Source organism: Perca fluviatilis, chromosome 13, assembly GCF_010015445.1.
Source record: "Perca fluviatilis chromosome 13, GENO_Pfluv_1.0, whole genome shotgun sequence".
In the NCBI taxonomy this organism is placed as follows: Eukaryota; Metazoa; Chordata; class Actinopteri; order Perciformes; family Percidae; genus Perca; species Perca fluviatilis.
Genome location: NC_053124.1, coordinates 641413 through 662099, shown reverse-complemented (window position 1 = coordinate 662099; position 20687 = coordinate 641413). Strand labels below are relative to the sequence as shown.

The window sequence follows — 20687 nt, the reverse complement described above, 5'->3', positions numbered from 1 at the left end:
CACAGTAAATATGAACAGACAGTCAGTCTAAATGCAGAATATAGTAAGAGTCAATATACAGTTAGTGCAAATATTTGTCTAGGTAGTGAAGTAGAATCAGGAGTAACACAGCAAACATGTAAAGACAGTCTATAAGAATGATAACAGCTGAGATGAAGTAAAGAGTCAGTGTACAGTTTGTGCAAAGTGTGGACTAGATAGTGATGTTGATCAGTAGCACAATATACATGAATAGACAGAACTATCTAATATGCTGTAATGTAGTAAAGAGTCAGTATACAGTAGTGCAGGTAGTGGTCTAAATACTGAGGTAGGTGTAGATATGAGTAGCAGATTTGCAAAAATTGTGTGACAACAAGGTATTGCAACAATGGTGGGGAGAAACACAGTTTTGCATGCCAGGGCAGATGCAAAGTGCAAAAGCGCGTAAACAGATATGTGCAAATGTGTAATGGGTCAATATACACATTCTAATGTATCTTTTCCATCTTTTGGGATGACTGAGATCACCGCTTCGCTTCAAGATGGAGGCATTTTAGAACCGTGAAAGGATCAGTTGCAGGCCCGGAGAAGGCTTGCATTAGCTCAAGTTGAAAGCCTCCTACCACTCGGGTGGAAAGCCATCTGGGCCAGGAGACTTATTGGCTTTGAGCCTGGAGATGGCGCTATTTCACCTGTAGTCATCACAGCTGTTCATATTTGGTTTTGTTCCTCTGATAGAACAGGTAAGAGAATGAAGGAACTCCAATTTGTTGCTCATCTGCTAAACAAGGTCGTGTATATAGGGACTTGTAGTACTTTTTAAGTGTTTTTTTGTATTTCATCTTTTTTACATTGTATTTAGAGTCTGGGTCCCTTATTTTATTATTGTGTTGGCCGCTTGTTGTTTTTGTAGCTTCCTTGCCAAATGTTTAGTTGATTTTAAGCCAGACTAGTCATTTTCTGTTTAGCAAATATTATCTTTTTATTTATTTAATTTCAAATTTTCCTTATTCTTGTTTTCAGATTTATAATATAAGATTTATTCATGGTAATTGTTTTTCTTACTTTTCCTGTGGCCCCCAATCCTCAAATCAAATATGTATTCTATATAAAGCACATTCACTTCCAGCCGAAGCATACGTAGATACTGCACAATGTTATGACAGAATCATCAATTTTTCCCGAAACACAGATATATCTCCCTTCCTTGTCTGAGAGTTTTTCGAATGGGACTTTTTTTATATTATGATTGCTCCACCTCTCCTATGGCCTGATGAATAATAGAGCCTTGAGTGCCTCATGTACCCATGGGGTAAGATGGGTCTCTTGCTAAAGCAACCTGTGCCTTTTTCTTTTTTTGTATTTTTGACAGTATTTGACTTCTTTTAGCTGGGTTAAAAATACCATTCCCATTAAATGAAATAACTCTAAGGAGTTGCTTATTCATGGTCTCTGCTTAACATTACATTATACTCTAAAAGGGTTTCTCCCAAAGAAAAAAATGTGGTGTTGGGTCAGTGTGTGTTTGAGGAAAAGTCATCCATCCTGTGTTTAATGTTTCTTTCTTTTTTCTTCTGTATATAGTAGAGCTCTTAAGCTATTTAGAATAGTTTCATATGAGGGGGTAAGACATTTGGATCATAATTAAAAATGATGCAGAAGGTAAATTATTAGAAAGTGTCCCACTGTACCACAATTCACACCAACAGAGTTGGAACAGGTTGTAACCAAGCTGCGTGAGAACAGCTAGGAACAGTTGTTTCCTACGTTGGGGCTCGTTTCAAAAGAGCGCTGCGGGACTCGTTTTTAGGCATGTTCATCGTTATCCTACCTAGTCTCATTATTTATTATATATGATCACTGAGGTTGATCAGATTTAAGTTTTGGGGGGTTAGTTCACAGAACCAACCGTCGGGGAGCTGGAGAATTACTGTCATCCTCTTCGTAACAGAACTGGCTTTAAAAGCGAACTATCCACGAGCTTAGAATTAGCAATGAGGGAAGTGATGACCTTAAACTCATTGTTACAAATTGTTCTAGTTTTCTTTTACAGTAAATTATATACATCTCAATACTGTGAAAAGAGTGTAACCACTTTCTTGGACATAATCGAGGTTAAACCTTTGACTTTACAAGAGATGATTGACTCCATCAATAGCCTAAAACATAACAAATGGGCTGGATGGAATCTGAGAATTTTATCGACCTTTTGTAACATTTGGCCCCATTTCTATTGAAGGTTATCACAGAAAGTATATGTAATGAATCTCTCACTCTTACATTAACTCAAGGCTTTATATCACTTATTCCGAAACCTTAAAAAAGATGTACTACTTATTTATAATTGGTGTCCTATTGATGCAAGGTGTTAGCAATTGTCTTTGCCAAATGGCTTAAGTCTGTTTTGGATACTATCATAGACGGTCCATATGCATTGTGAGAGTGAGAAATGGCATGTTTTTTTCTATTTTCGTTTCAATTCAAAAAGTAAAATAACTGTTCCTTTGAGGCAATAAACAAATATATGCAAAGACACAGGAATTATCAATCTTATGTCATATAACACTGTATTGTCCCAAAGTCCCTCTGCCTGTGCAGTTGTCCTTCAAGTGCAAAATAACCCTTTTCTTTCCTTCTTCTGGGTCCTGGGATACAATAGTACACACGGAAACGATAAACCTGCATAACTTTATGAAATGTTTCTTGATATGTTACTCCTCTGTCTCTGTTTGTCCAGACTGGCTGGCGTACTGACTGGCATAGCTCTCTCCTTGCTCGCACTGTGTTCAGAGGGGCTACCTGAGGTGGCAGCTGTTGTGCTGTCGGGGGTAAGGTAGAGCGCAGTCTGCGGCTCAGGAGGATTTGGGCTGGAGATTTCAGGCCGTCGACAGGAGTATTCCTGTACTGCAGTAGACTGAGGTATAGGTCTTTCTTGTCTTCTTTGGCCTTTGTGAGAATCCGCTTTGCAGTTTGGACAGTCTTTTCGGCCAGCCCGCTGCTCTGGGGATAGTGGGGGCTCGAAATGACGTGCTGGAAGCTCCATGACTCTGCGAACTGCTGGAATTCCCGTGAAATACAGCATGGCCCGTTATCACTGTCAACTTTTTTTGGTATGCCCTGTCTAGCGAACACTGCTTTAATTCTGTGGATAACTGCAGCTGTGGTAATGTTATGCAGGCGTTCAATTTCAAAGTAGCTGCTGAGGTAATCACATGATGATGTAGTCCTCGGAGTTCCAGGACAAGAGATCTGTTGCTACAGTTTGCCGTGGGTTTTTCTGGAATTGCTTTTGAGAGCATAGGCTTCTTTGTGTTGGCATAGCGGTGTGTTTGGCAGATGTCACATTTCATTACTGTTTCCTCCATTTGTTGTCCCATGCCTGGCCAAAACATTAGGTCCCTGGCCCAGTTTGCTGTTCTCCACCCCAAATTGACCTGTGTGTATGCATTCTAGCACATCTGTTCTGAGCTTCTGTGGAATGATTATTTTTCTACCTTTTTCAAATCTAAACTGTCTAGGTTTATGTGTCCAGTTTTCTTTTAAACCGTCCTCCCCAGAAGTTGTTTGTTCAAACAGCAATTACGACCTATATTTACATTTACAATCTTTTTTTATAACCCATATGGTCATATGCTTGGGAGGACTTTTTTTAATTCCGACCATTCCTGGTCGAGCTTACATCTGCTGGATTCAGGAGGTAATTTTCTAGAATTTTATGTATTACTGATAGATTCAATGTAAAATTTTGGAAAAACAATTCTGTGGTTATCAAGGCAATCCCCACCAATAATGGTAAATATGGTAAAGGAGATGCAGCCTTAGGTTAGTCTTAACTTTGTATTGGTGAGTGCCATCAAAAAATGCTAACTCTTGAGAGGTACCCTTACCTGTAATATTGCTCCTTTGCCATTAAAATGATATGGGATATCTCACCACAAACTAAAGAGACTCCTTTAAGATTATAAATATGTATCCCTGTCACAACTTTGAGGAAAGAATTCAACATTGATAAAAAGACAATAGTTGTGTAGTTTTGGAGTCAGACATTAAAACTTTAGAGCAAATATTAGTTTGTATTTATTCAATAACTTTTGGGGAAGTCTAAAAATTATATTTCATTCACAAACTGAAATTTTATATATTAAAATGTGGAACTATGGAGAACAAAAAAAAGGTCTAATCCTTATACAAATCTATGCTTATGTTCTACACATGCCTCAAATCTTTTTATTGCTTGTAAATTGCTGGATAATTTGACCTTTTCAGGCCTCTAAAATGATTGAAATAAAACTAAAAACACTAATCACTCTTTACTCGTATGCAACGGATAAGTCACAAGTAGACATTTTTCTTAAGGGGTCAGTAACGTTGGGAATCACTTAAGAACTTTCATTCAACATTCATCTCATTTCACCCTAAAATTAAAGTCATCATCTTCCATAGCCATTCAATTTAAGGTCTTTTTTTTTTTACTTTGCCATTACGGGCCAATTTAATTATTCACTCTGATACATAACATCTCAACTCACTCCATTTTATCTGTGGTCAACATTTTACACAAGGGTATTTAAAATTCATAAAATTGACACATTTTGGGAAATCATTTCCATTTTAATTAAAACCTATTTTAACTTGCTTTGGATAATGTCATACAAATGCTCTCAAGTGGAAGTTAACGATGTCAGCAGTCAACTGAAAAGTTCTGACAGGTGGAAGATACAGAGGAACAAAATACTCAAAAGTACTACATCTTTTAAATACAAAACAATGACAAATGGATACTTGGCTTAAAAGATCTGCTTACATTCTTTTAACAAATAATTTAGAAAAGGTTTGCATTGCTAACGTTTCCAAGATAAGCCAATTAGTTAATCGCCAAAGGTCTGAGTACCCCAAGGTTAATCACATTTAAAATAAAAGTAAAAAAAGATAACAGGTTATTTTAAATTGTTTTCAACAAAAGATTAAACACATCACCTGGATCATTGACCATTACAGACAGGGGATATTTAAAAATAACAAGGTCATTTAAAAAAAAAGAAAAGCAGACGTCTATAGACAGCAGGGTTTGTTAATGTCTAAAAAGGTCCCTTCACACAGTTCTTCCAGATTTAAAAGGGTTTGCAGGAGCAGGTTGACGCAGAATGAGTAGTGGCCGAAGCACATTCAAGGGAAACCTCGAGGTCTCGCTGTTCCAAAGCTAAGAGTCCTGGACTGTCTCCACGCTCATCTAAATTACAAACTCAATTTCTCAGCCCGTCAATCTGGTGGAAAACTACACTGTGAGTTCAGCTGTACAGTTCTGCAGTGACTCTCCATGTGTCTGCTTCAGAGTCCTCCAGCGTCACTCCATATTGTCTGGGTCTGCCTGGGCCATGTAGGCATCCAGCTCAGCATCCAGGTGACCTTTGGTCTTTGACATGTAGGCGTCCAGCTGGTTGTCCAGTTGTTCACGGGTCACAGCTTGTCGGCCAACACCTCGGCCCCGCCCGCGGCCACGACCACCTCTACCAGCAAAACCACCACGGCCACGCAGTCCACCACGGCCTGCCCACCAACACACAGACACAGCAATAGGGACCAATAAGAAGAGTTAACAATTCAACTCAAGGTCTATGATAATTCAGTTAGATGAAAAGTACAATCCTTTTCCCACACTTAATCAGATAAAGTAAAACATTGTCATCCCCTGACCTCTGGCTGCTCCTCCTCGTGCTGCTCCTCGGGACAGAGCTCCTCCTCTGCCAGGAGCTCCTCCACGGTGGCGGCCTCCTCTACGCATTGCCAGACGGCCAGCAGAGCCACGACCTCGCATGGGACCACCTGTAGAAGACACTCGCTTCCCTGTGTAAAACAAAGTAATAGCAGTCAATGCACACCCGTGACAAATGAAAATCTACAGCCATGAAAGTGAGGCCCTGCACTTGGAATCTGAGCCCTATTCTTAGTTGAGATACTGTGTAAGGTTGTGGATCCACACCTCTCAGGGACAGAGCTCCCCTCATTACTCCTCCTCTGGCTCGACCTCGAAGGCCACCCCTGGTCATCCCTCGCATTCCTCCTCTGCCTCCAGCTACTCCACGCATCAGAGTCCCGACAGGCCGGCCCAGCCTGGCCTGGATGTTGCTCTTCCCCAGGCGCTGCTTCAGGCTCTGACACAAGTTATTCAAGGATGCAATTATAACAAAATGAAATCAGACAAACAAGGTGGTGGTTACAGGCACTCAATCAAGGCCACGTTAACAACAGTGGCCCTGCGTAAAAACAAAACAACGGTAAGATGCATCTCTATAGATTCACAACTAAAACAGTCACACAAAGACAGAAATATGCATACACACTATTCATCAGATTTAAAAAGTCGCATGTACGTCCGATTCCATTTTATAAATCTCAATTGTGGAGCTGGGCACATACACACAAGCCTCATTCCCACTACAACTGTTGGCCATAAATAATGTAATAAGGCCCTTAAACATTGATTGCATATAGATACTTATGCCCCACTCCACCACTCAATAGACCTGTCAATGACAATAAACACATTCACGCCTGGTGGGAAGTCTGTGCACACTCTTCCTCAGTTTGTGGGAAAAGCCATACACAGGGTTTTGTGCAAACAGCTGCTCAGCTGGATTTACTGCCACTAATAAAATGTATACATTTTAGGGCTACTGGAACGACTATAATTCGAATAGTAAAAAAAAAAAAAAAAAAAAAGAATGCTGAAATTACTATTTGAATGTGACTTTATAAATATGTTGGCAAATGTTATCTAATCTCCATCTTCTCGCCTTGGCCTACCCGCATGTGTCACTCACTTCACGTCTTATGAACAATAACTTAACTCAAGGCGTTGTGAGGTCTAAGCTAATGTTACGTACAGAGTCACGCTAGTACAACATTATGGAGCTACAGTTACGTACAGAGTAACGTTAGCACAGGGGGGAGTGACAGGCTGCGGCTGGAATTTGGAAGAAGGATGAGAAATAGTTGACTTTAAAAAATCGACATCCACCGAGCCAGAGTGCTTAGGTTAACATCAGTTAGCTCATTCTTGTTTCCTAACTGCGTCGCGAGTTATAGGAGTGTAGCTGGGAGCTTCATGGAGAAAGCTAAAGTTAATGTTAGCTGTCAGAGTTAGCTTTGACTTCATATATTACCTTGTAATATCTGTATTCTCAGTAACGTGACAATCCGCAAGAAACAGGTTGCTTATAAATCAGTAGTGACCGCACCGTTTGGCTTGGTTATCAATGCCGTTAGCATCGTCGATAACACTTGTTACTTAGTTTATGACAAATTGTTTCGGCTGTGTTTTCTATGTGATTTCACTGTGCTAACTTAGCACCGTTAGCCTTTACAACAGAGCTGCTTCACTACACTTGTTAGATCATGTTTCATTCCAGATTTCTCTGTTGATTTGGGTTTGGCACTGTGTGCTCGTGGTGGAAAATTTATGTAAACAAAGTGGCGTGCAATACGCCATGACATAGGGCCAATCCAAGGCCAGGCTAATATTAGAAGTCCCTCTAGTGGACAGAACGTGTAAGGCCTGCGTGGCATGAGCGTGGCGTTTCTGTTGCGTGGCTTTTTCTATGTCTTTACACACCAGAAAAGGTGTCTGACGCGGTGCTGCTGCTGCTAGCCTTGTCTGGACACATGGATGTTTCCCATTGATAAAATTAAATACCAGGTTAAACACAAATATATACTGATCTGATTACAGCAAAGACAACGTCGGCAGTATTAACGGCAAAATGGGCTACAGAGTATTTCCTAGAGACTTTCAAACATCAACATGTCATTCATTAATATGTATTCGTGTCTAAATGACAAACATCTTTTCCTATTCTATTTTGCCTGGAAACTCTTCCAACAGCTTGCGTGTCATGTGAAAAATAGGCGTCTGTTCTATTTCTAGCAGGCATGTGTTTTCGGCACGGCTCGAGCCGCGCCTGAGGCGTGCGTGTCACGTGGGCAGTGTGTAAGCGCTAACCTGTTAACATGGGAGCTGAAATATAAACTGACATGCACACGCTGCTGACACGCTCACGCCACGCAGCCAGTGTGTAACCGGCCTTATACATTTATACTCCGAGCATGAGTGTTCCTAACAGTTAATCTCTTGTTAATTTATTTGGAAGCATGTGCAGTTAGATCCTGCTGTCTGACACTCAGCTCTATGTTTACTGTCTGTATTAATTAGATTGATTCTGGTCTTTCAGTGAGAAAAACCAAAGAACGTTTGTTAGGAATTGTATTGATAGCAAGCCTTCAACCATCTGAATTGCCTTATAGGGCTTGAAAAGCTACTGAATAATAGCCCCGTCTCCACTACAGACAGGTGAAGCATCCATCAGATTTGTCATTTGGGATGGTTGTGGGACGGTAGGCAAGTAACCGTAAAGCCTTGTACAGGCCGTCCACAGCCTAGGGATAGATGCTAACGTTTTAAGCACTGGCCCCACCTAAGCCCCTACATTTGGTGGCCAACTACAGTTTTAGTGGTCCAAATGTAAACCTATTAAACCCATACAAAAGAGGCTTTAATGCAACATAACACAGCCTTCATTAACTGTGACACTTCAATAAATGTAGACATTAACACAATGAAAATATATATTTATTCAAATTGAAAACTTAAGTGTTTTGTAAATATATATTTTAAGAGTCTTAGTTCAGTCTCCCTTAAAACAGACTGATCAAAATAAAATGCAAAGACAGGAGTTTCTTCCCTCTTTGAAAATAAACAGCTGCAAAACTTACCTAACCTGTATTAAATAAAACCAGGCCAATCTCTGACAACGCTCCACTAACATTAAACTACAGCGATATAAACAAAGTGTCTCATCCCATGTCGTTAAATGTAAATATTGATTTGATAACTTGATACACCGCCCAGCAGGAGAGTAAAGATTCACAGATACAATTCGGTATCCGGTTGTCTTATCACAGATAGGACTACGTCGATACATGGAGCCCTAGACTGATCTAAATTGGCCAAGATTTGTCCGATGGCCCAGTTCTAACGTTACAAATTGGTTGACTGAAGCTTTGCTGTACAACGAGGCTGCTGCTGAGTGCGCAATGCTGTTGAAAGAGACGGGGGCGTCTTTATGTGTGACGGAGACAAAGCCTTACCATTTGTGTGATTAAGAACTTGTGTTATTTAACATGGAGCTGATGTGTGTGTCATTTGGTTATGAGTGGCTAGGTAATTAAGTTAAGTTATACTAATAAACATAGCTTTGCTATTCCCTGGCCCCTTTTACAAAATGTATATTTATTTGAAGGTAGGCAGTGCTTCTTTTGTAGAACTGGCTTATTTTAATTTATAAATAGGAAATGAATGCGTTTATATTAAACGAACATTGACTGAATCAATCAGATTGAATTGTATCATCGTATTGCACCCAATCGTTTCAACATTGAACTGAATAGTTTCATATTAAGATGTATTGTCCCTGAACCGTATCGAAGTCCACGTATCTAGATACTTATTGAATTGTCTTATAAAAAGGGAGAGTTGCACACCCCTACCGCCCAGCACTAAGTGCAACATCATGACTTTTAGACAAAACCCAACAGTGGCGTTCCTGATAGTGCCATTGAGCTAAGAGACACTAGTACCAAATATTTTATTAATAATTAGGGGTCGTAAAAAATATGTGCTGTACATAATGTACATAATAATTTGCAAAAGGTATCTTTAGCCAACCAAATTGTCAGCTCACTGACTTATCCTTCACAATAATCATTTTATATTACTCTTTTTATCCAAATATTGACATTGTAATTTGTTATGTTTTACAAATTTCGGGTCTGCGTAAGAAACAAGGAGATCCTATTTGCTGATAAATGCACACTTTATTTTTCTGTGTTTATTTATTTAACAGTTTAGTTTTTGATTACCTGTGGACATTTATTTAGTTAATACATTTTTTATTGAAGATAAGTGCACTGAGTGCAAATCTACTTAAGCAGACAATAACAGCGTTAACTAAATGTTTAAGTTCAGCAGTTTTGTTTCTCAATTATATATTGGCCACTGGCCGCCCAGCTCTCTAAATATCGGCCATTTAAAAACCCATGTCTGTCTACCATTAGTAAAAACCAAAACAAGAGTTGGATGTGATAATTATTTGATATGATTAATCCCTTTCTCAATTTAAGACATTTCATTGTAAATATCTAAAATATTGATTCATGCAGGTCGAAGTAGCTACAATTCATCTCTAAACTGTCTCTTACTTCAGATTAATTTGGTCTAAAATTTCAATCAGGTAATCAGGTTATGTAATTAAATTGAACCAAATTCCAATCGTTAATCTAAGCATTACTGAGAAGACATGTCGCATATATGTTACAGACACCCCTCTTCCATTAACTCATACAAATAGAGTATTGGTGCAGGTCAGTCTACAACATAGCTCTACATGGTAAAAAGGCCCACTAACACTTAACTTGTCTGATCTTTGCCCTCACCTGCTTGTGACTTAGAGCAGCTTGCACTGAGGGCCGGTTTTCCATCTGCTGGGCCAGCCGGCGATTGCGGGCACTGGCCAAATGCTGCTGTTGCATGGTGGCTCGAATGCTTACCGCAGTGGGCTGCTTGTTCTTCAGCATGTTAGTGAAGCTTTAGAGGTGGGAGGGAAAAAGAGGGAAGTAAAAGAAGGGGACAGGGGATATACAGAGGAGGAGGAAGCAGGGTTCCACATCAAGTAATTTCTCATATTATGGATGGCTCTTGCTATGCAAGACTTATGTTCCAGTTTTTGGCACTAATTTTCTCTCTCAACCATATGATAATCCAGAAAGATTTATACTTGAATTCTGCATGTTTTCAAACAAGCACAAAAAGTAAGGCAAACTAAGATTAAAAAACTCACAGTGCAAATACAGACCGAAGGACAGAAGCAGAGAAAAAAGGTGCCAGAAGAAGAGTGCAATTTGCCACTTACAGGCCTCCAGCTGACTGGCTGGGGTGTCATCATGCTGCAGCAGCAGAGGCCCTGGACGTGAGGACTGCCAGGTCACCCAGCCACTTACAGCATGGACCGTGACTTGTGGGTAAACCACTGAGAGAAGGGAAGGAAAGATGGGAGAGGAAAGGGGAGCTCTTTGTCACGTCCAAGCTAGGACTGAGTACCTGGTCTTTTATAGAATTGGAGCATTGAGGAGAAAGAATGACAGAACAAGAAGATAGAGGAGGTGCTTCACTTCCACTGGTTTGCCCCATCTTCCTGGTTTAGCTTAAGCCTTACTCTCCCCTTTATAGGCGTACACTTGATGTATCCTGTGCTGTTTAAGTAACAGAGAGCAGGAGTGCCAGGGCATTTGTAGGACAGTGGTCTGGTCCAGCATAGGCTTACCAAGGCTTACCCAGTATGACCACTACCCTCTCCCCTTGTCTATATGTTTGCACTGCTCACACAAGATATGTGGCCCGGGCCAGCCCCTTCTGCACCATGTTACAATCACATTTATCTCTGCAAGTGAATCAAGAAATGTTGACAAGACCAACAAAGTTGAGTGAGCAGTGCACACACTGGGGACAGTCAGAATAGCCTCCATGTCGGGTCCAGTCCCAAACTGTAGCCTTCCGTAGGGACCACTAGAACCTTCACAAGCCAAGGCTGGCCCTTGCATCGGGTGTCTTAACTGCTGACAGGGTGCGTGGCGCCTCACCGCTCATTTAGGGACACTTTGGTGGTACTTTTCAGGACAACTTTTTGGGAGGAGGCTGTGCTCATTTTGATGGACTTCGCTTGAAGGCTCCTGGAAACAGAGAACAGAAAATAAAACAAGGTCAACTGGCAGTCATAAGAAGGTAAGTACGCAAAATTTAGACAGCAATAACATATGGTATCCGTGAGAAAATTTGACTTGACATTGCATTAAATGTATCACACTGAAATACGTTTATGGTTTGTATTTATTCTGAACTTAACACTAATGCGCTAACAGGGTTCTGATAGCTTGTTCCATTTTTGGTTATGGCAGACTTTTCTTAATTTCAGCAGTTGGTGACCTCCCCTCCCCCTGCGAGCCAGTGTTTGGACTCCGTCAAAGATTTGTAAGGGAAGTAACATCACTCTGAAACACTATGGACTGCGTGTTTTTGTAGTTTAACGAGACCAAAAGAGATGAGTTGTCTCTTAAGAAATGATCATGTACATTTTAGGAGAGTCTCCTGGCTAACCTTCAATACAAATTTTAATTTAAAAACTTAAAGGGTAACTACCATTTTTTTCAACATGGAACCTAATTTCCTATGTTTTTGTGTCTAAGTAACTGATGGGAACAACAATCTTTGACATTTGTCCAGTATTAAGTGAGAAACAAGCTACAAAGCTAATAGGACAATTGTCCAGCCTGTTTTTACCTTCACAAAAGTGCACGGTTTGCCACAGACAGACTGAGATTATTATTCCAAGCGTCTGACAACATTATGGAAAGGATCCCTACATAGACAGACCTTTAAAACCTCTGTAAGACCTTTCCGTTTAACCAGAAACAACTCTGAGGTCGCTAGTGCTAAACCCAACAGAGTCCATTTAAAAAAAGCAATACTTTTAGCGTGTATAGAGCCAACATATTTCAACATGTAAATCAGTAAACTATATGTTTATTTCAACCAAATCTAGAGTTGTGATTGTTGGAAAAGTGGAAAAATGACCCAAAATGGCTTTTCATAGTTTTATTTTGTGTCTGTTGACTTTGAATGAAGTGTATTTTACCATGCTAAAATTACTGTTATTTACATAAAGTCTGGCGGGTTTAGTGAACACAATTTCGCAGATGTTTTGTTTAAAAAAAAAAGAAAAAAAAAAGGATCTTTCTCTTTAACAGAAAGGTCGACCTCCTTAGAAATCCTTTCCATAATGTTATCAGACACGTAGAATATTAATCTGAGTCTGTCAGCGGCAAAACCAGCACTTTTGTAAAGGTAAATACAAGCTGGACAATTGTCCTATTAACTTACATTGTAGCTTGTTTTGCTGCTGCTGACTGCAGCGTTCTCGCTTAATACTGTCAGGACCAACGTCAAAGATAGTTTCTAAACCACACATTAGTAATTAGGCCACATGTGATTAATTTGAATGTGTCAGATACATTTAATCAACATTATACATGTACTGCTGCTTATCTAATTTTCAAGTAGCTTGACACTCAAAGCCGTTTTGCCTTATCAGACAACAAATTCTTATTCAGATCTTTAAGGTTTAGTTATTTTTTATCTTTAGATGAGATAGCAAATGTTGGAAGCAACAAAAAAAAAAAAAAAAAAAAAAAAAAAAAAAAAAAAAAAAAAAACTTACATTACTGGAGATTCTATAGGATTCAGATATAATAAAAACTGTCAAAATCTGACTATGCTGTAAGCACAATTGCTGGTTAAAAATAATTAACAATTTTAAGTAGTCTTACAAATACAATACTAAATAGTTTGGTTATTTCTCTATGGTAGTGATTTAAACACTACATCCTATTCAGGAATTTGAATACACTTTTGGAGTAGCCAGTATACCTATATATTTACAGCCTCAATGCCAGTTTGGTTGTCTCACTCAGTTTAGGAAGGCTTACAAAATCCTTAAAAACTCCCTTCCAGTTTTTAAATCGGAAATTCTTAATCGCCACTTGCTATCTTTTAATCCGACATTACATAAACCAACTCCTTCAATCAACCAAAATTATTACCAAACAAGTAATGTGAACCTATCACAAGATGGTGGCCTCTGTGCAATAATCATTCGTAAGGCCACTGGGGAGGTCAGATGAAATGTTCCGAACAGCTGCCCATGTATCACGGAAAGACAAACCTATGCAGCAGATTCTCATGTGCCATCAAGTGACGGGAACATGCATTTTTGATTCCAACCTAACAAGCTCCTGTTCCCCTTTGTGTGTATATCGTCGGCCAGATGAAGCAGTAACGTTACTCATAAGTAACGTTAACGTTACTCAGTTCTATGGTTGGAATGAATGTCTCGATGATCAATGATTGAATCCTTCAGGTACAACGTTATAGCTAGCTATACAGTTAAGTGCGTCACCCTTATTTGGTAAAATAGTTTGGTGTCATGCATACGTAGTTCCCATGTCCTTATTCGTGATCCCAATAAATTGGCTTGACAAACAAAAATAAGTTAGCTTGGCGGACGTAGACTTTAGCTAAATACGTCCTACATTAGCAGCCCAATTTCTCAACTCTAAATGCAATTATTTGCGTTTTAACATTTAAGTGGCTTAATTACATTTCAGGTGCCTAAAATAATAATTTATGGCATTTTTTTACTTACAGTAAATGTTGCGTCGGTCGAGAAAAGCCTTTCAGTCAGCTCGGGTTAGCTTTAGCTAGTAGTTAGCTAACGTTAGCTGGTACCGGTGAGGCCGTGTGGGGTGTCCTTGTATTCTTTTGTTTAAATATAACCTGTAATATGCTACCTTCCTTACTAAGCGCTGTAACAAATGAGCAAACTAGTTGGTTTCGGGTCTTTCTCAGAATAACTATAAAATGCTGGAGACAAGGTTTTGCTGCGTCTCCCTAAAATGGTGCTGCTAGCTAAACTGGCCGTCCACGGTAAGAAAATGGAGAGGTTCTTATGAGTCCAACGCCAACGTCACGAGGACGTAACTTCCTCTCTGGCCGTGTTGAGGTAGGTGCTTTACTAAAATGGCGGCAGCGGCTTTAGTAGCAACTTCCTCGGGCAAAGATGCTTTAGCCGAGGGGTTGCTCGACCTCCTGAGACCAGCTATTCAACAGCTCGACTTGCATGTACACTCAGTCAGGTAAATGCGGTTCCTTATCGAATCTGTTATTTAATCGTCGCCTACGTCACATACCCTGCTGTCATCCGCGTTATAACCGCTTGGTAATCCTTCAACGTTAACTGTCTCGTGACTTTCCAGAAAATGTCGACCCGGTGGTGTTTATTATTTTATAATTCCCAATTTAATACTTTTTTATACATATTAGTCAACTTTGCACACACGGATGCACAAGCCTTTATTGTTTGAGCACTGATAATGTCAAATAATGTGTTCGTCTTGTGTTTGATGTGGGTTATCTTTGGCACTTGATACATGTTTGTGCCAATATGATGAATCAACCTGCTCACAACTGCACTTGAACCGACCTACATCGCGGTTTGTATCATCTGTCCGTCCTCTGGATTAATGGGATTCTTTTTTTCTTTGCAGAGAAAGCCAAGTAGAATTAAGAGAACATATAGACAATCTGGCCACAGGTAATTCATTTTATGTATATTGTATTTGTCTGTTAAATCCCTGACTTAGGTGTTTTGTGAATTCTTAATTAAAATGCCTATACTATATAAAACCTAACAAAAGCACATTAAATAACTTGTGTTCACTAACCATTGGTGTGGTCTTGTGTGTCTTTAATTTGCATTATTTGCAGAATTATGCCGGATAAATGAACATCAGAAGGTGGCTCTAGACCTGGACCCTTATGTAAAGAAGCTGCTGAATGCAAGGCGAAGAGTAGTGCTAGTAAACAACATACTGCAGAATGCTCAGGTCAGTTCATCTTTTGCTGTGGAACTTCTTAAAGCGGCACTAATACATATGTTCAACAATAATGTGAAAGTTATCGCTAGTAATGACATACCCACAGAGAATTCTCACAAACTCTGCAGTTTCCCTCAGCTTTACAGGTCTTTTAGCAACTTGAACATGCTTTGGTTTTCTGGCCTTCACTCTGGTGAGGCAGATGTGTTTTCAGAGAAACAGCTCTGATAAAGCCACTGTACACTACCTGCTCAGCAGCAGACAGACACAGTTAAAGAGTAGCTGGTGAACATAGTGGAACATTTAGTAGCTGAAGAGCCAAATGTTTTTTCTCAGGAGCTGGTAGAAACCAAACCAGAGCTAAAAGAGGAAGGATATTGGACTTACATTCATCAGTTGAACACAAACCTCATTCCTAATGTCCGCCTGGCCTGTTGCATTGTTAATAATACAGCTTTAAATATTCTGTACAGCTAGTGCTACTGCTATCACTGCTAACTTTACTACTATTACTGCTAACTTTACTACTATTACTATAACTATTATTACTAATGCTTGCTATTGGGGGAATTACTGGAATAGTTGGGTCTTTGTATATTATAGAGTGTGGTCTTGACCTACTCTATCTGTAAAGTGTCTTGAGATAACTCTTGTTATGATTTGATACTGTAAGTAAAATTGAATTGAATACTATAAGAACTACAGCTAATACGGAACTCGGAAGCTGGAACTGGGAATGACGTCATACCTGAGTTGAATGCGTTCTATTTAAAAGTCCGATTTTCATTGTTTTCATTAGCTTTATTGTGCTTATTGTTAGCAATACCAGTTGATAACAACGCATTACGCCATTTTTTTGTCCATGCAAACAGTGTAACAACATGTCCACAGATAGAAGTTGGACATGCCTGTGTGAACGACTGATTTAGTGACACAAATAAGACAGAAGTGCTAATAACTTTATGTTACTGCAGCTTTCACAACTGTTGATAAAGGGGGCAGCCATGTTGGATTTTGAGCTCGGGCTACTGGGAGGTTGTACGAGTTCCGAGCTCGTAAATCTGAGGTCAGGGGGCGTGTTTCCGACTTTGACCTCGTTAAAACCGAGTTCAGAGGTAAATAGAACGCGGCATAAGTTGTAATACTACAATTGCTGCATACTGCTACTCCTATAACAACTTTTGCTATTATTAATAATATAGTCTTGCATTGCCAGACCTTCTTCCACAGCGCTGCGGAGGAGGGTCTGTCTAGTACACACAGCATTCGGGGATGGGAGAAAAACGTGCTCTGGTTTATCGGCTTTTTCACAATTGTCTGGGTGGCGCTAAGACCCAGATACAATGATGGTGCCTCTGCTAAATAGTCTCAGTCTCAGGAAGGAACTTGTTTTGGTGGAACATGTGTACGTTCAAAAGTAGTTTTAGTTGTGCAACAGAAAACTCAGATTGGACAGATAGTCTAGCTAGCTGTCTGGATTTACCCTGCAGAGATCTGAGGAGCAGTTAACCACAAATCCACCAGAAGTTAGAACGCCAACACAAAGAAAGAGACATCCGGCCTGAAAAGATGGACGTCTGGTGGAATTTCTGGCGAGACCGGAACAGTCCTGGAAGTGAAACATCATCGATATAGACTATTACCAATTCAATTTCAATTCAATTTATTTTATAGTGTCAAATCACAACAGGAGTTCTCTCAGGAAACTTTACAGATTGAGTAGGTCTAGATTTCACTATGATTTACAAAGAACCAACAATTTCCCACGAGCAAGCATTTAGTGCGACAGTGGCGAGGAAAAACTTTGTTTTAGGGAGAAACCTGGGACAGACCCAGGCTCTTGGTGGACGGCCATCTGGGACACAGAGACACTGATACAGATATACATGATATGATTCATAACAGTTATAGCAGTTGGTATGATGCGCTGTGGCACTTTATAGCAACAATAAAGATAATCGAACTATGACTAGAAATAATAGTAGTTGTAGCAGTGTAGGGCTTCGAGCAGGACCACAGCAGCAGCTGCCAGTGCAGGGTGGGATGGGTGGGTGTCGAGCAGGACCGCAGCAGTTGCCAAAAACGAACCAACTGAACCACCAAATCTGTGAGGTGAGAAAGCATAAGGACTGCGGGGAATAAGCTCCCCGGAGATAGGTTAGTAACCTGCATTAAAGGGACATGAATGCATACAGATGGAGAGAGAGAGGGAGAGAGGGAGAGAGAGAGGGAGAGGCTTAGTGTGTAATATGAAGTCCCCCGGCAGTCTAAACTATAGCAGCATAACTAAGACCTGGTCCGAGGCAAACCTGGGCCAGCCCTAACTATAAGCTTTATCAAAGAGGAGAGTTTTAAGCTTACTTTTCAGTGTGGGAATGGTGTGGGGACTACTGCTGTAACTACTAGTATCATCCCTGCAATTAACAACCAAGTTTAAAAATGGAAAAAAGGCACACAAACCATAACACAATATACAAAACAATCTCATGACCTAAATATTCTATCCCCAGGAACGTCTGAGGCGACTCAACCACAATGTGGCCAAAGAGACAGCACGAAGAAAGACCATGCTGGAGGCTTCAGGAGTGTTCAGCTCCCGCTCCCCCAGTAAACCCTGAGCGACCTCCTCCTGCTCGGTCAACTGTCCTGACCAGGAGGGACACATCAGTACTGGAAACTGTAACACAAGGACCCCAAGTCTAGTTAGCTGTTTGTCTAATGACATGCTGATGTCCTGCACTGCTTTAGCTGATATTGTCATAATAAAAATCCTGGCTGCTATCTGTTTGTTAGGCAGCTGCAAAATGGCAAAATACGACAGAATCGGCTCTACAGTAACACCAGATCATACATTGATTCTACAAATAAGATAAATACTTGTACGCATGAGCAAAATGTTAAAAAAAAAAAAAAAGGACTGCAACTGTAATGTCACCTCACCATGCAGGATAGATGAAGCCATTTAGCCTGAGCCATCTTGTGGCCCAAAATAACAGATCCTTGCTCTTTAAAATGTCAGTCCGTTATCTTGCCTACTACTCTCTGGCTGTGGGAGATGGCTGTTCACTAATGTGATTTGAATAGCTCTCTATGAATTGAAAGGTAAAGGCTCTGTTACTCAGGCAGTTAGCATCCGACTTAAAACGGGTTAAACTCAACTGGCACTGGCAGGGGTTTAGAACACCTGATTGCGAAAAATGTCAAAATGAACACCACAACAATGACAACATCATGCCCACTCATGTGTGTATTAAGATAGCTATAATACATACATGAGTGCATAGGAGTAGGCAGGTCTGATGGCCAACCAACATGCACTGGGGCGGGGCAATGGGATTGTTATTTAATTGGCGTTGCTGCCTATTGGGATCTGCAATGTTTTCACTCTTGTTTCACTCTAGTATTAGTCAACACATGTAAAAGCAAATACACTGTGAAGTAGTAAGTAGTATTGAGATTCTCAGCCTTGATTTGATGACCCAATGCAACATTGATGATGAATTTAGTCCCGCCTGTGAATCTCTGAGAAACCGATTCAAAGTTTTTTCCAGTCTGAAAACCTTATCTTGTCAGAACATATCTGCTTGCACTTGTGATAATATTATTAAGTAATGTTATAAATATTTCAATCAAGTGTAAATCTTTTTGTAGCACATTTGCACCTGTGTTTCCTTTCAATCTACTGCAGTATCACTATTCTGTCAAACATACAGTACAGTACTAGCTTACACTAAAACTAAAGCGGGAACTGGTCTGACAATACATATACGATAACTTGTTTCTGTGACTTCTACATTACTTGCAAAGTGAGCGCTCGTCCTTCAGTCTCCGGTCTTGTGCGTTATTTAACAACTGGTCGGTTTGTTTGTCAGATAATCAGTAAGCCTGTTTCTGGCATCAGAATATAGGAATAAGTGACACATTCAATTGTAATTACACAGTTCTATAAGTTTGACACTTCAAAAGAACATAAATAGTAAAATATTTGGAATGTTAGACATTATTAAAATGAGGTGTATACATTTAAAGTACTTTAAATAGGCAAAGAAAAGAATTTGTGTTTTTTAAAACAGTAAAATATTGTTAAATCAGATTCTGAACTTTTTTGTTGATAAAATACAAATTGTATAGATTTATAAGTTGTAAGTTGCTCAGAAACCAGTCAGGAGAACAGTGTTTTAATTTAGATTTGGAAATGGTTAAGGTTATGGCCCAATCACCAGTGTAGCATTGTAGCTAATCGAGGTTCTACCAGTAGACTGCTACCTAATGATCTAAGGGAACAGACATGTATTATGGCCTACTGGACATAAAGCAATGTTTGGGTGTGGCTATACAGTGAGTGATAATTCTTGTGTTTGAGATGATAAAATGCTGATTTAGTTATTGCCCTAATGTGGCTGCTGAAGCTCAGATCTGAGTCTAATTAAACTGTAACTAACTTGGCTTTTCGTCTTTATAGCCCTGAAATTAAGCTGTGCAATATTTTTCATTCTTTCCTCCTTGTTGCCGAATACAATGATTTCTGTCTCTTTAATTAAAGTAAATATAATTGCATCAAGCAATTTACTTGCTAAAGCATTAATAGAGTGAGTCTAAGGGACCATAGTCATTTGGTGAGAGAGCTAAGTAAATCTGACGCTCGTCTGCATAGCTGTGATAACCAATGTTAATGTCATGTATGATTTGACCTAGAGGGAGCATGTGCAGATTAAATATTTGGAACTGATAGAATCAGAGCTTGGGGAACTACACGTCATGGTGATCCACTCAGATATATGATCACCAACAACAGCCTCTGCTTTTGTGGCTATGTTTAAGGATCTGTAGCAGGTTTTAAGTTAAACCTTGGTTAAACTAGATATTTGGCAGGTTTAAGTTAAACCCGGGCCCCAAGAAAGTGCGCTCAGCCTTGCAGCCAATTCTTCCAGTGGCCATTTGCTGTAAGAATTTTCCCTAGGTCACCATTGTAAAAGAGATGTCTGTAAAACTCATGCCAGGACACCTCAAACTGCAAACAAAGTCGGAATTTTTAATCTATGGACTTTATACTTTTAAAACTTTCTTCAAGCTAAGAAAAGCGATTAAAAAAAGTGACATCACTGCAGTGTCTACAGGCTAAGGAAAAACTCGCTAGTGGGGCCAGCGGGGGGAACACTACTGCG

At 39.9% G+C, this 20687-nt stretch overlaps 2 protein-coding genes across 2 annotated transcripts; one reads left to right on the top strand and one right to left on the bottom strand.

The window, feature by feature from the left end:
• Positions 1–4572: 4572 nt before the first annotated feature.
• Positions 4573–14429, bottom strand: chtopa (chromatin target of PRMT1a). The gene is made up of 6 exons (XM_039819180.1): positions 14292–14429; positions 11674–11763; positions 10471–10621; positions 5963–6134; positions 5677–5826; positions 4573–5529 (listed from the first exon to the last, which is right to left on the bottom strand). Exons 2-6 carry the CDS (start codon positions 11736–11738, stop codon positions 5327–5329), a joined length of 741 nt encoding a protein of 246 aa, XP_039675114.1. The 5' UTR covers positions 11739–11763; positions 14292–14429; the 3' UTR covers positions 4573–5326.
• Positions 14430–14632: 203 nt separating this feature from the next.
• On the top strand, positions 14633–19967 carry snapin (SNAP associated protein). Its single transcript, XM_039819181.1, has 4 exons — positions 14633–14781; positions 15193–15239; positions 15413–15531; positions 18033–19967. Exons 1-4 carry the CDS (start codon positions 14666–14668, stop codon positions 18138–18140), a joined length of 390 nt encoding a protein of 129 aa, XP_039675115.1. The 5' UTR covers positions 14633–14665; the 3' UTR covers positions 18141–19967.
• Positions 19968–20687: the final 720 nt, after the last annotated feature.

Bases quoted from the DNA above. Each gene is read 5' to 3' on its own strand.
- chtopa (XM_039819180.1), bottom strand. From the start codon at position 11,738: ATGAGCACAGCCTCCTCCCAAAAAGTTGTCCTGAAAAGTACCACCAAA. The intron at 10,622-11,673 runs GTGAGGCGCCAC...CCACCTCTAAAG, and splicing joins AAAGTGTCCCTAAATGAGCG to CTTCACTAACATGCTGAAGA. The intron at 5,530-5,676 runs GTCAGGGGATGA...GTTGGTGGGCAG, and splicing joins ACGAGGAGGAGCAGCCAGAG to GCCGTGGTGGACTGCGTGGC.
- snapin (XM_039819181.1), top strand. From the start codon at position 14,666: ATGGCGGCAGCGGCTTTAGTAGCAACTTCCTCGGGCAAAGATGCTTTA. The intron at 14,782-15,192 runs GTAAATGCGGTT...TTTTCTTTGCAG, and splicing joins TTGCATGTACACTCAGTCAG to AGAAAGCCAAGTAGAATTAA. The intron at 15,532-18,032 runs GTCAGTTCATCT...TTCTATCCCCAG, and splicing joins ACATACTGCAGAATGCTCAG to GAACGTCTGAGGCGACTCAA.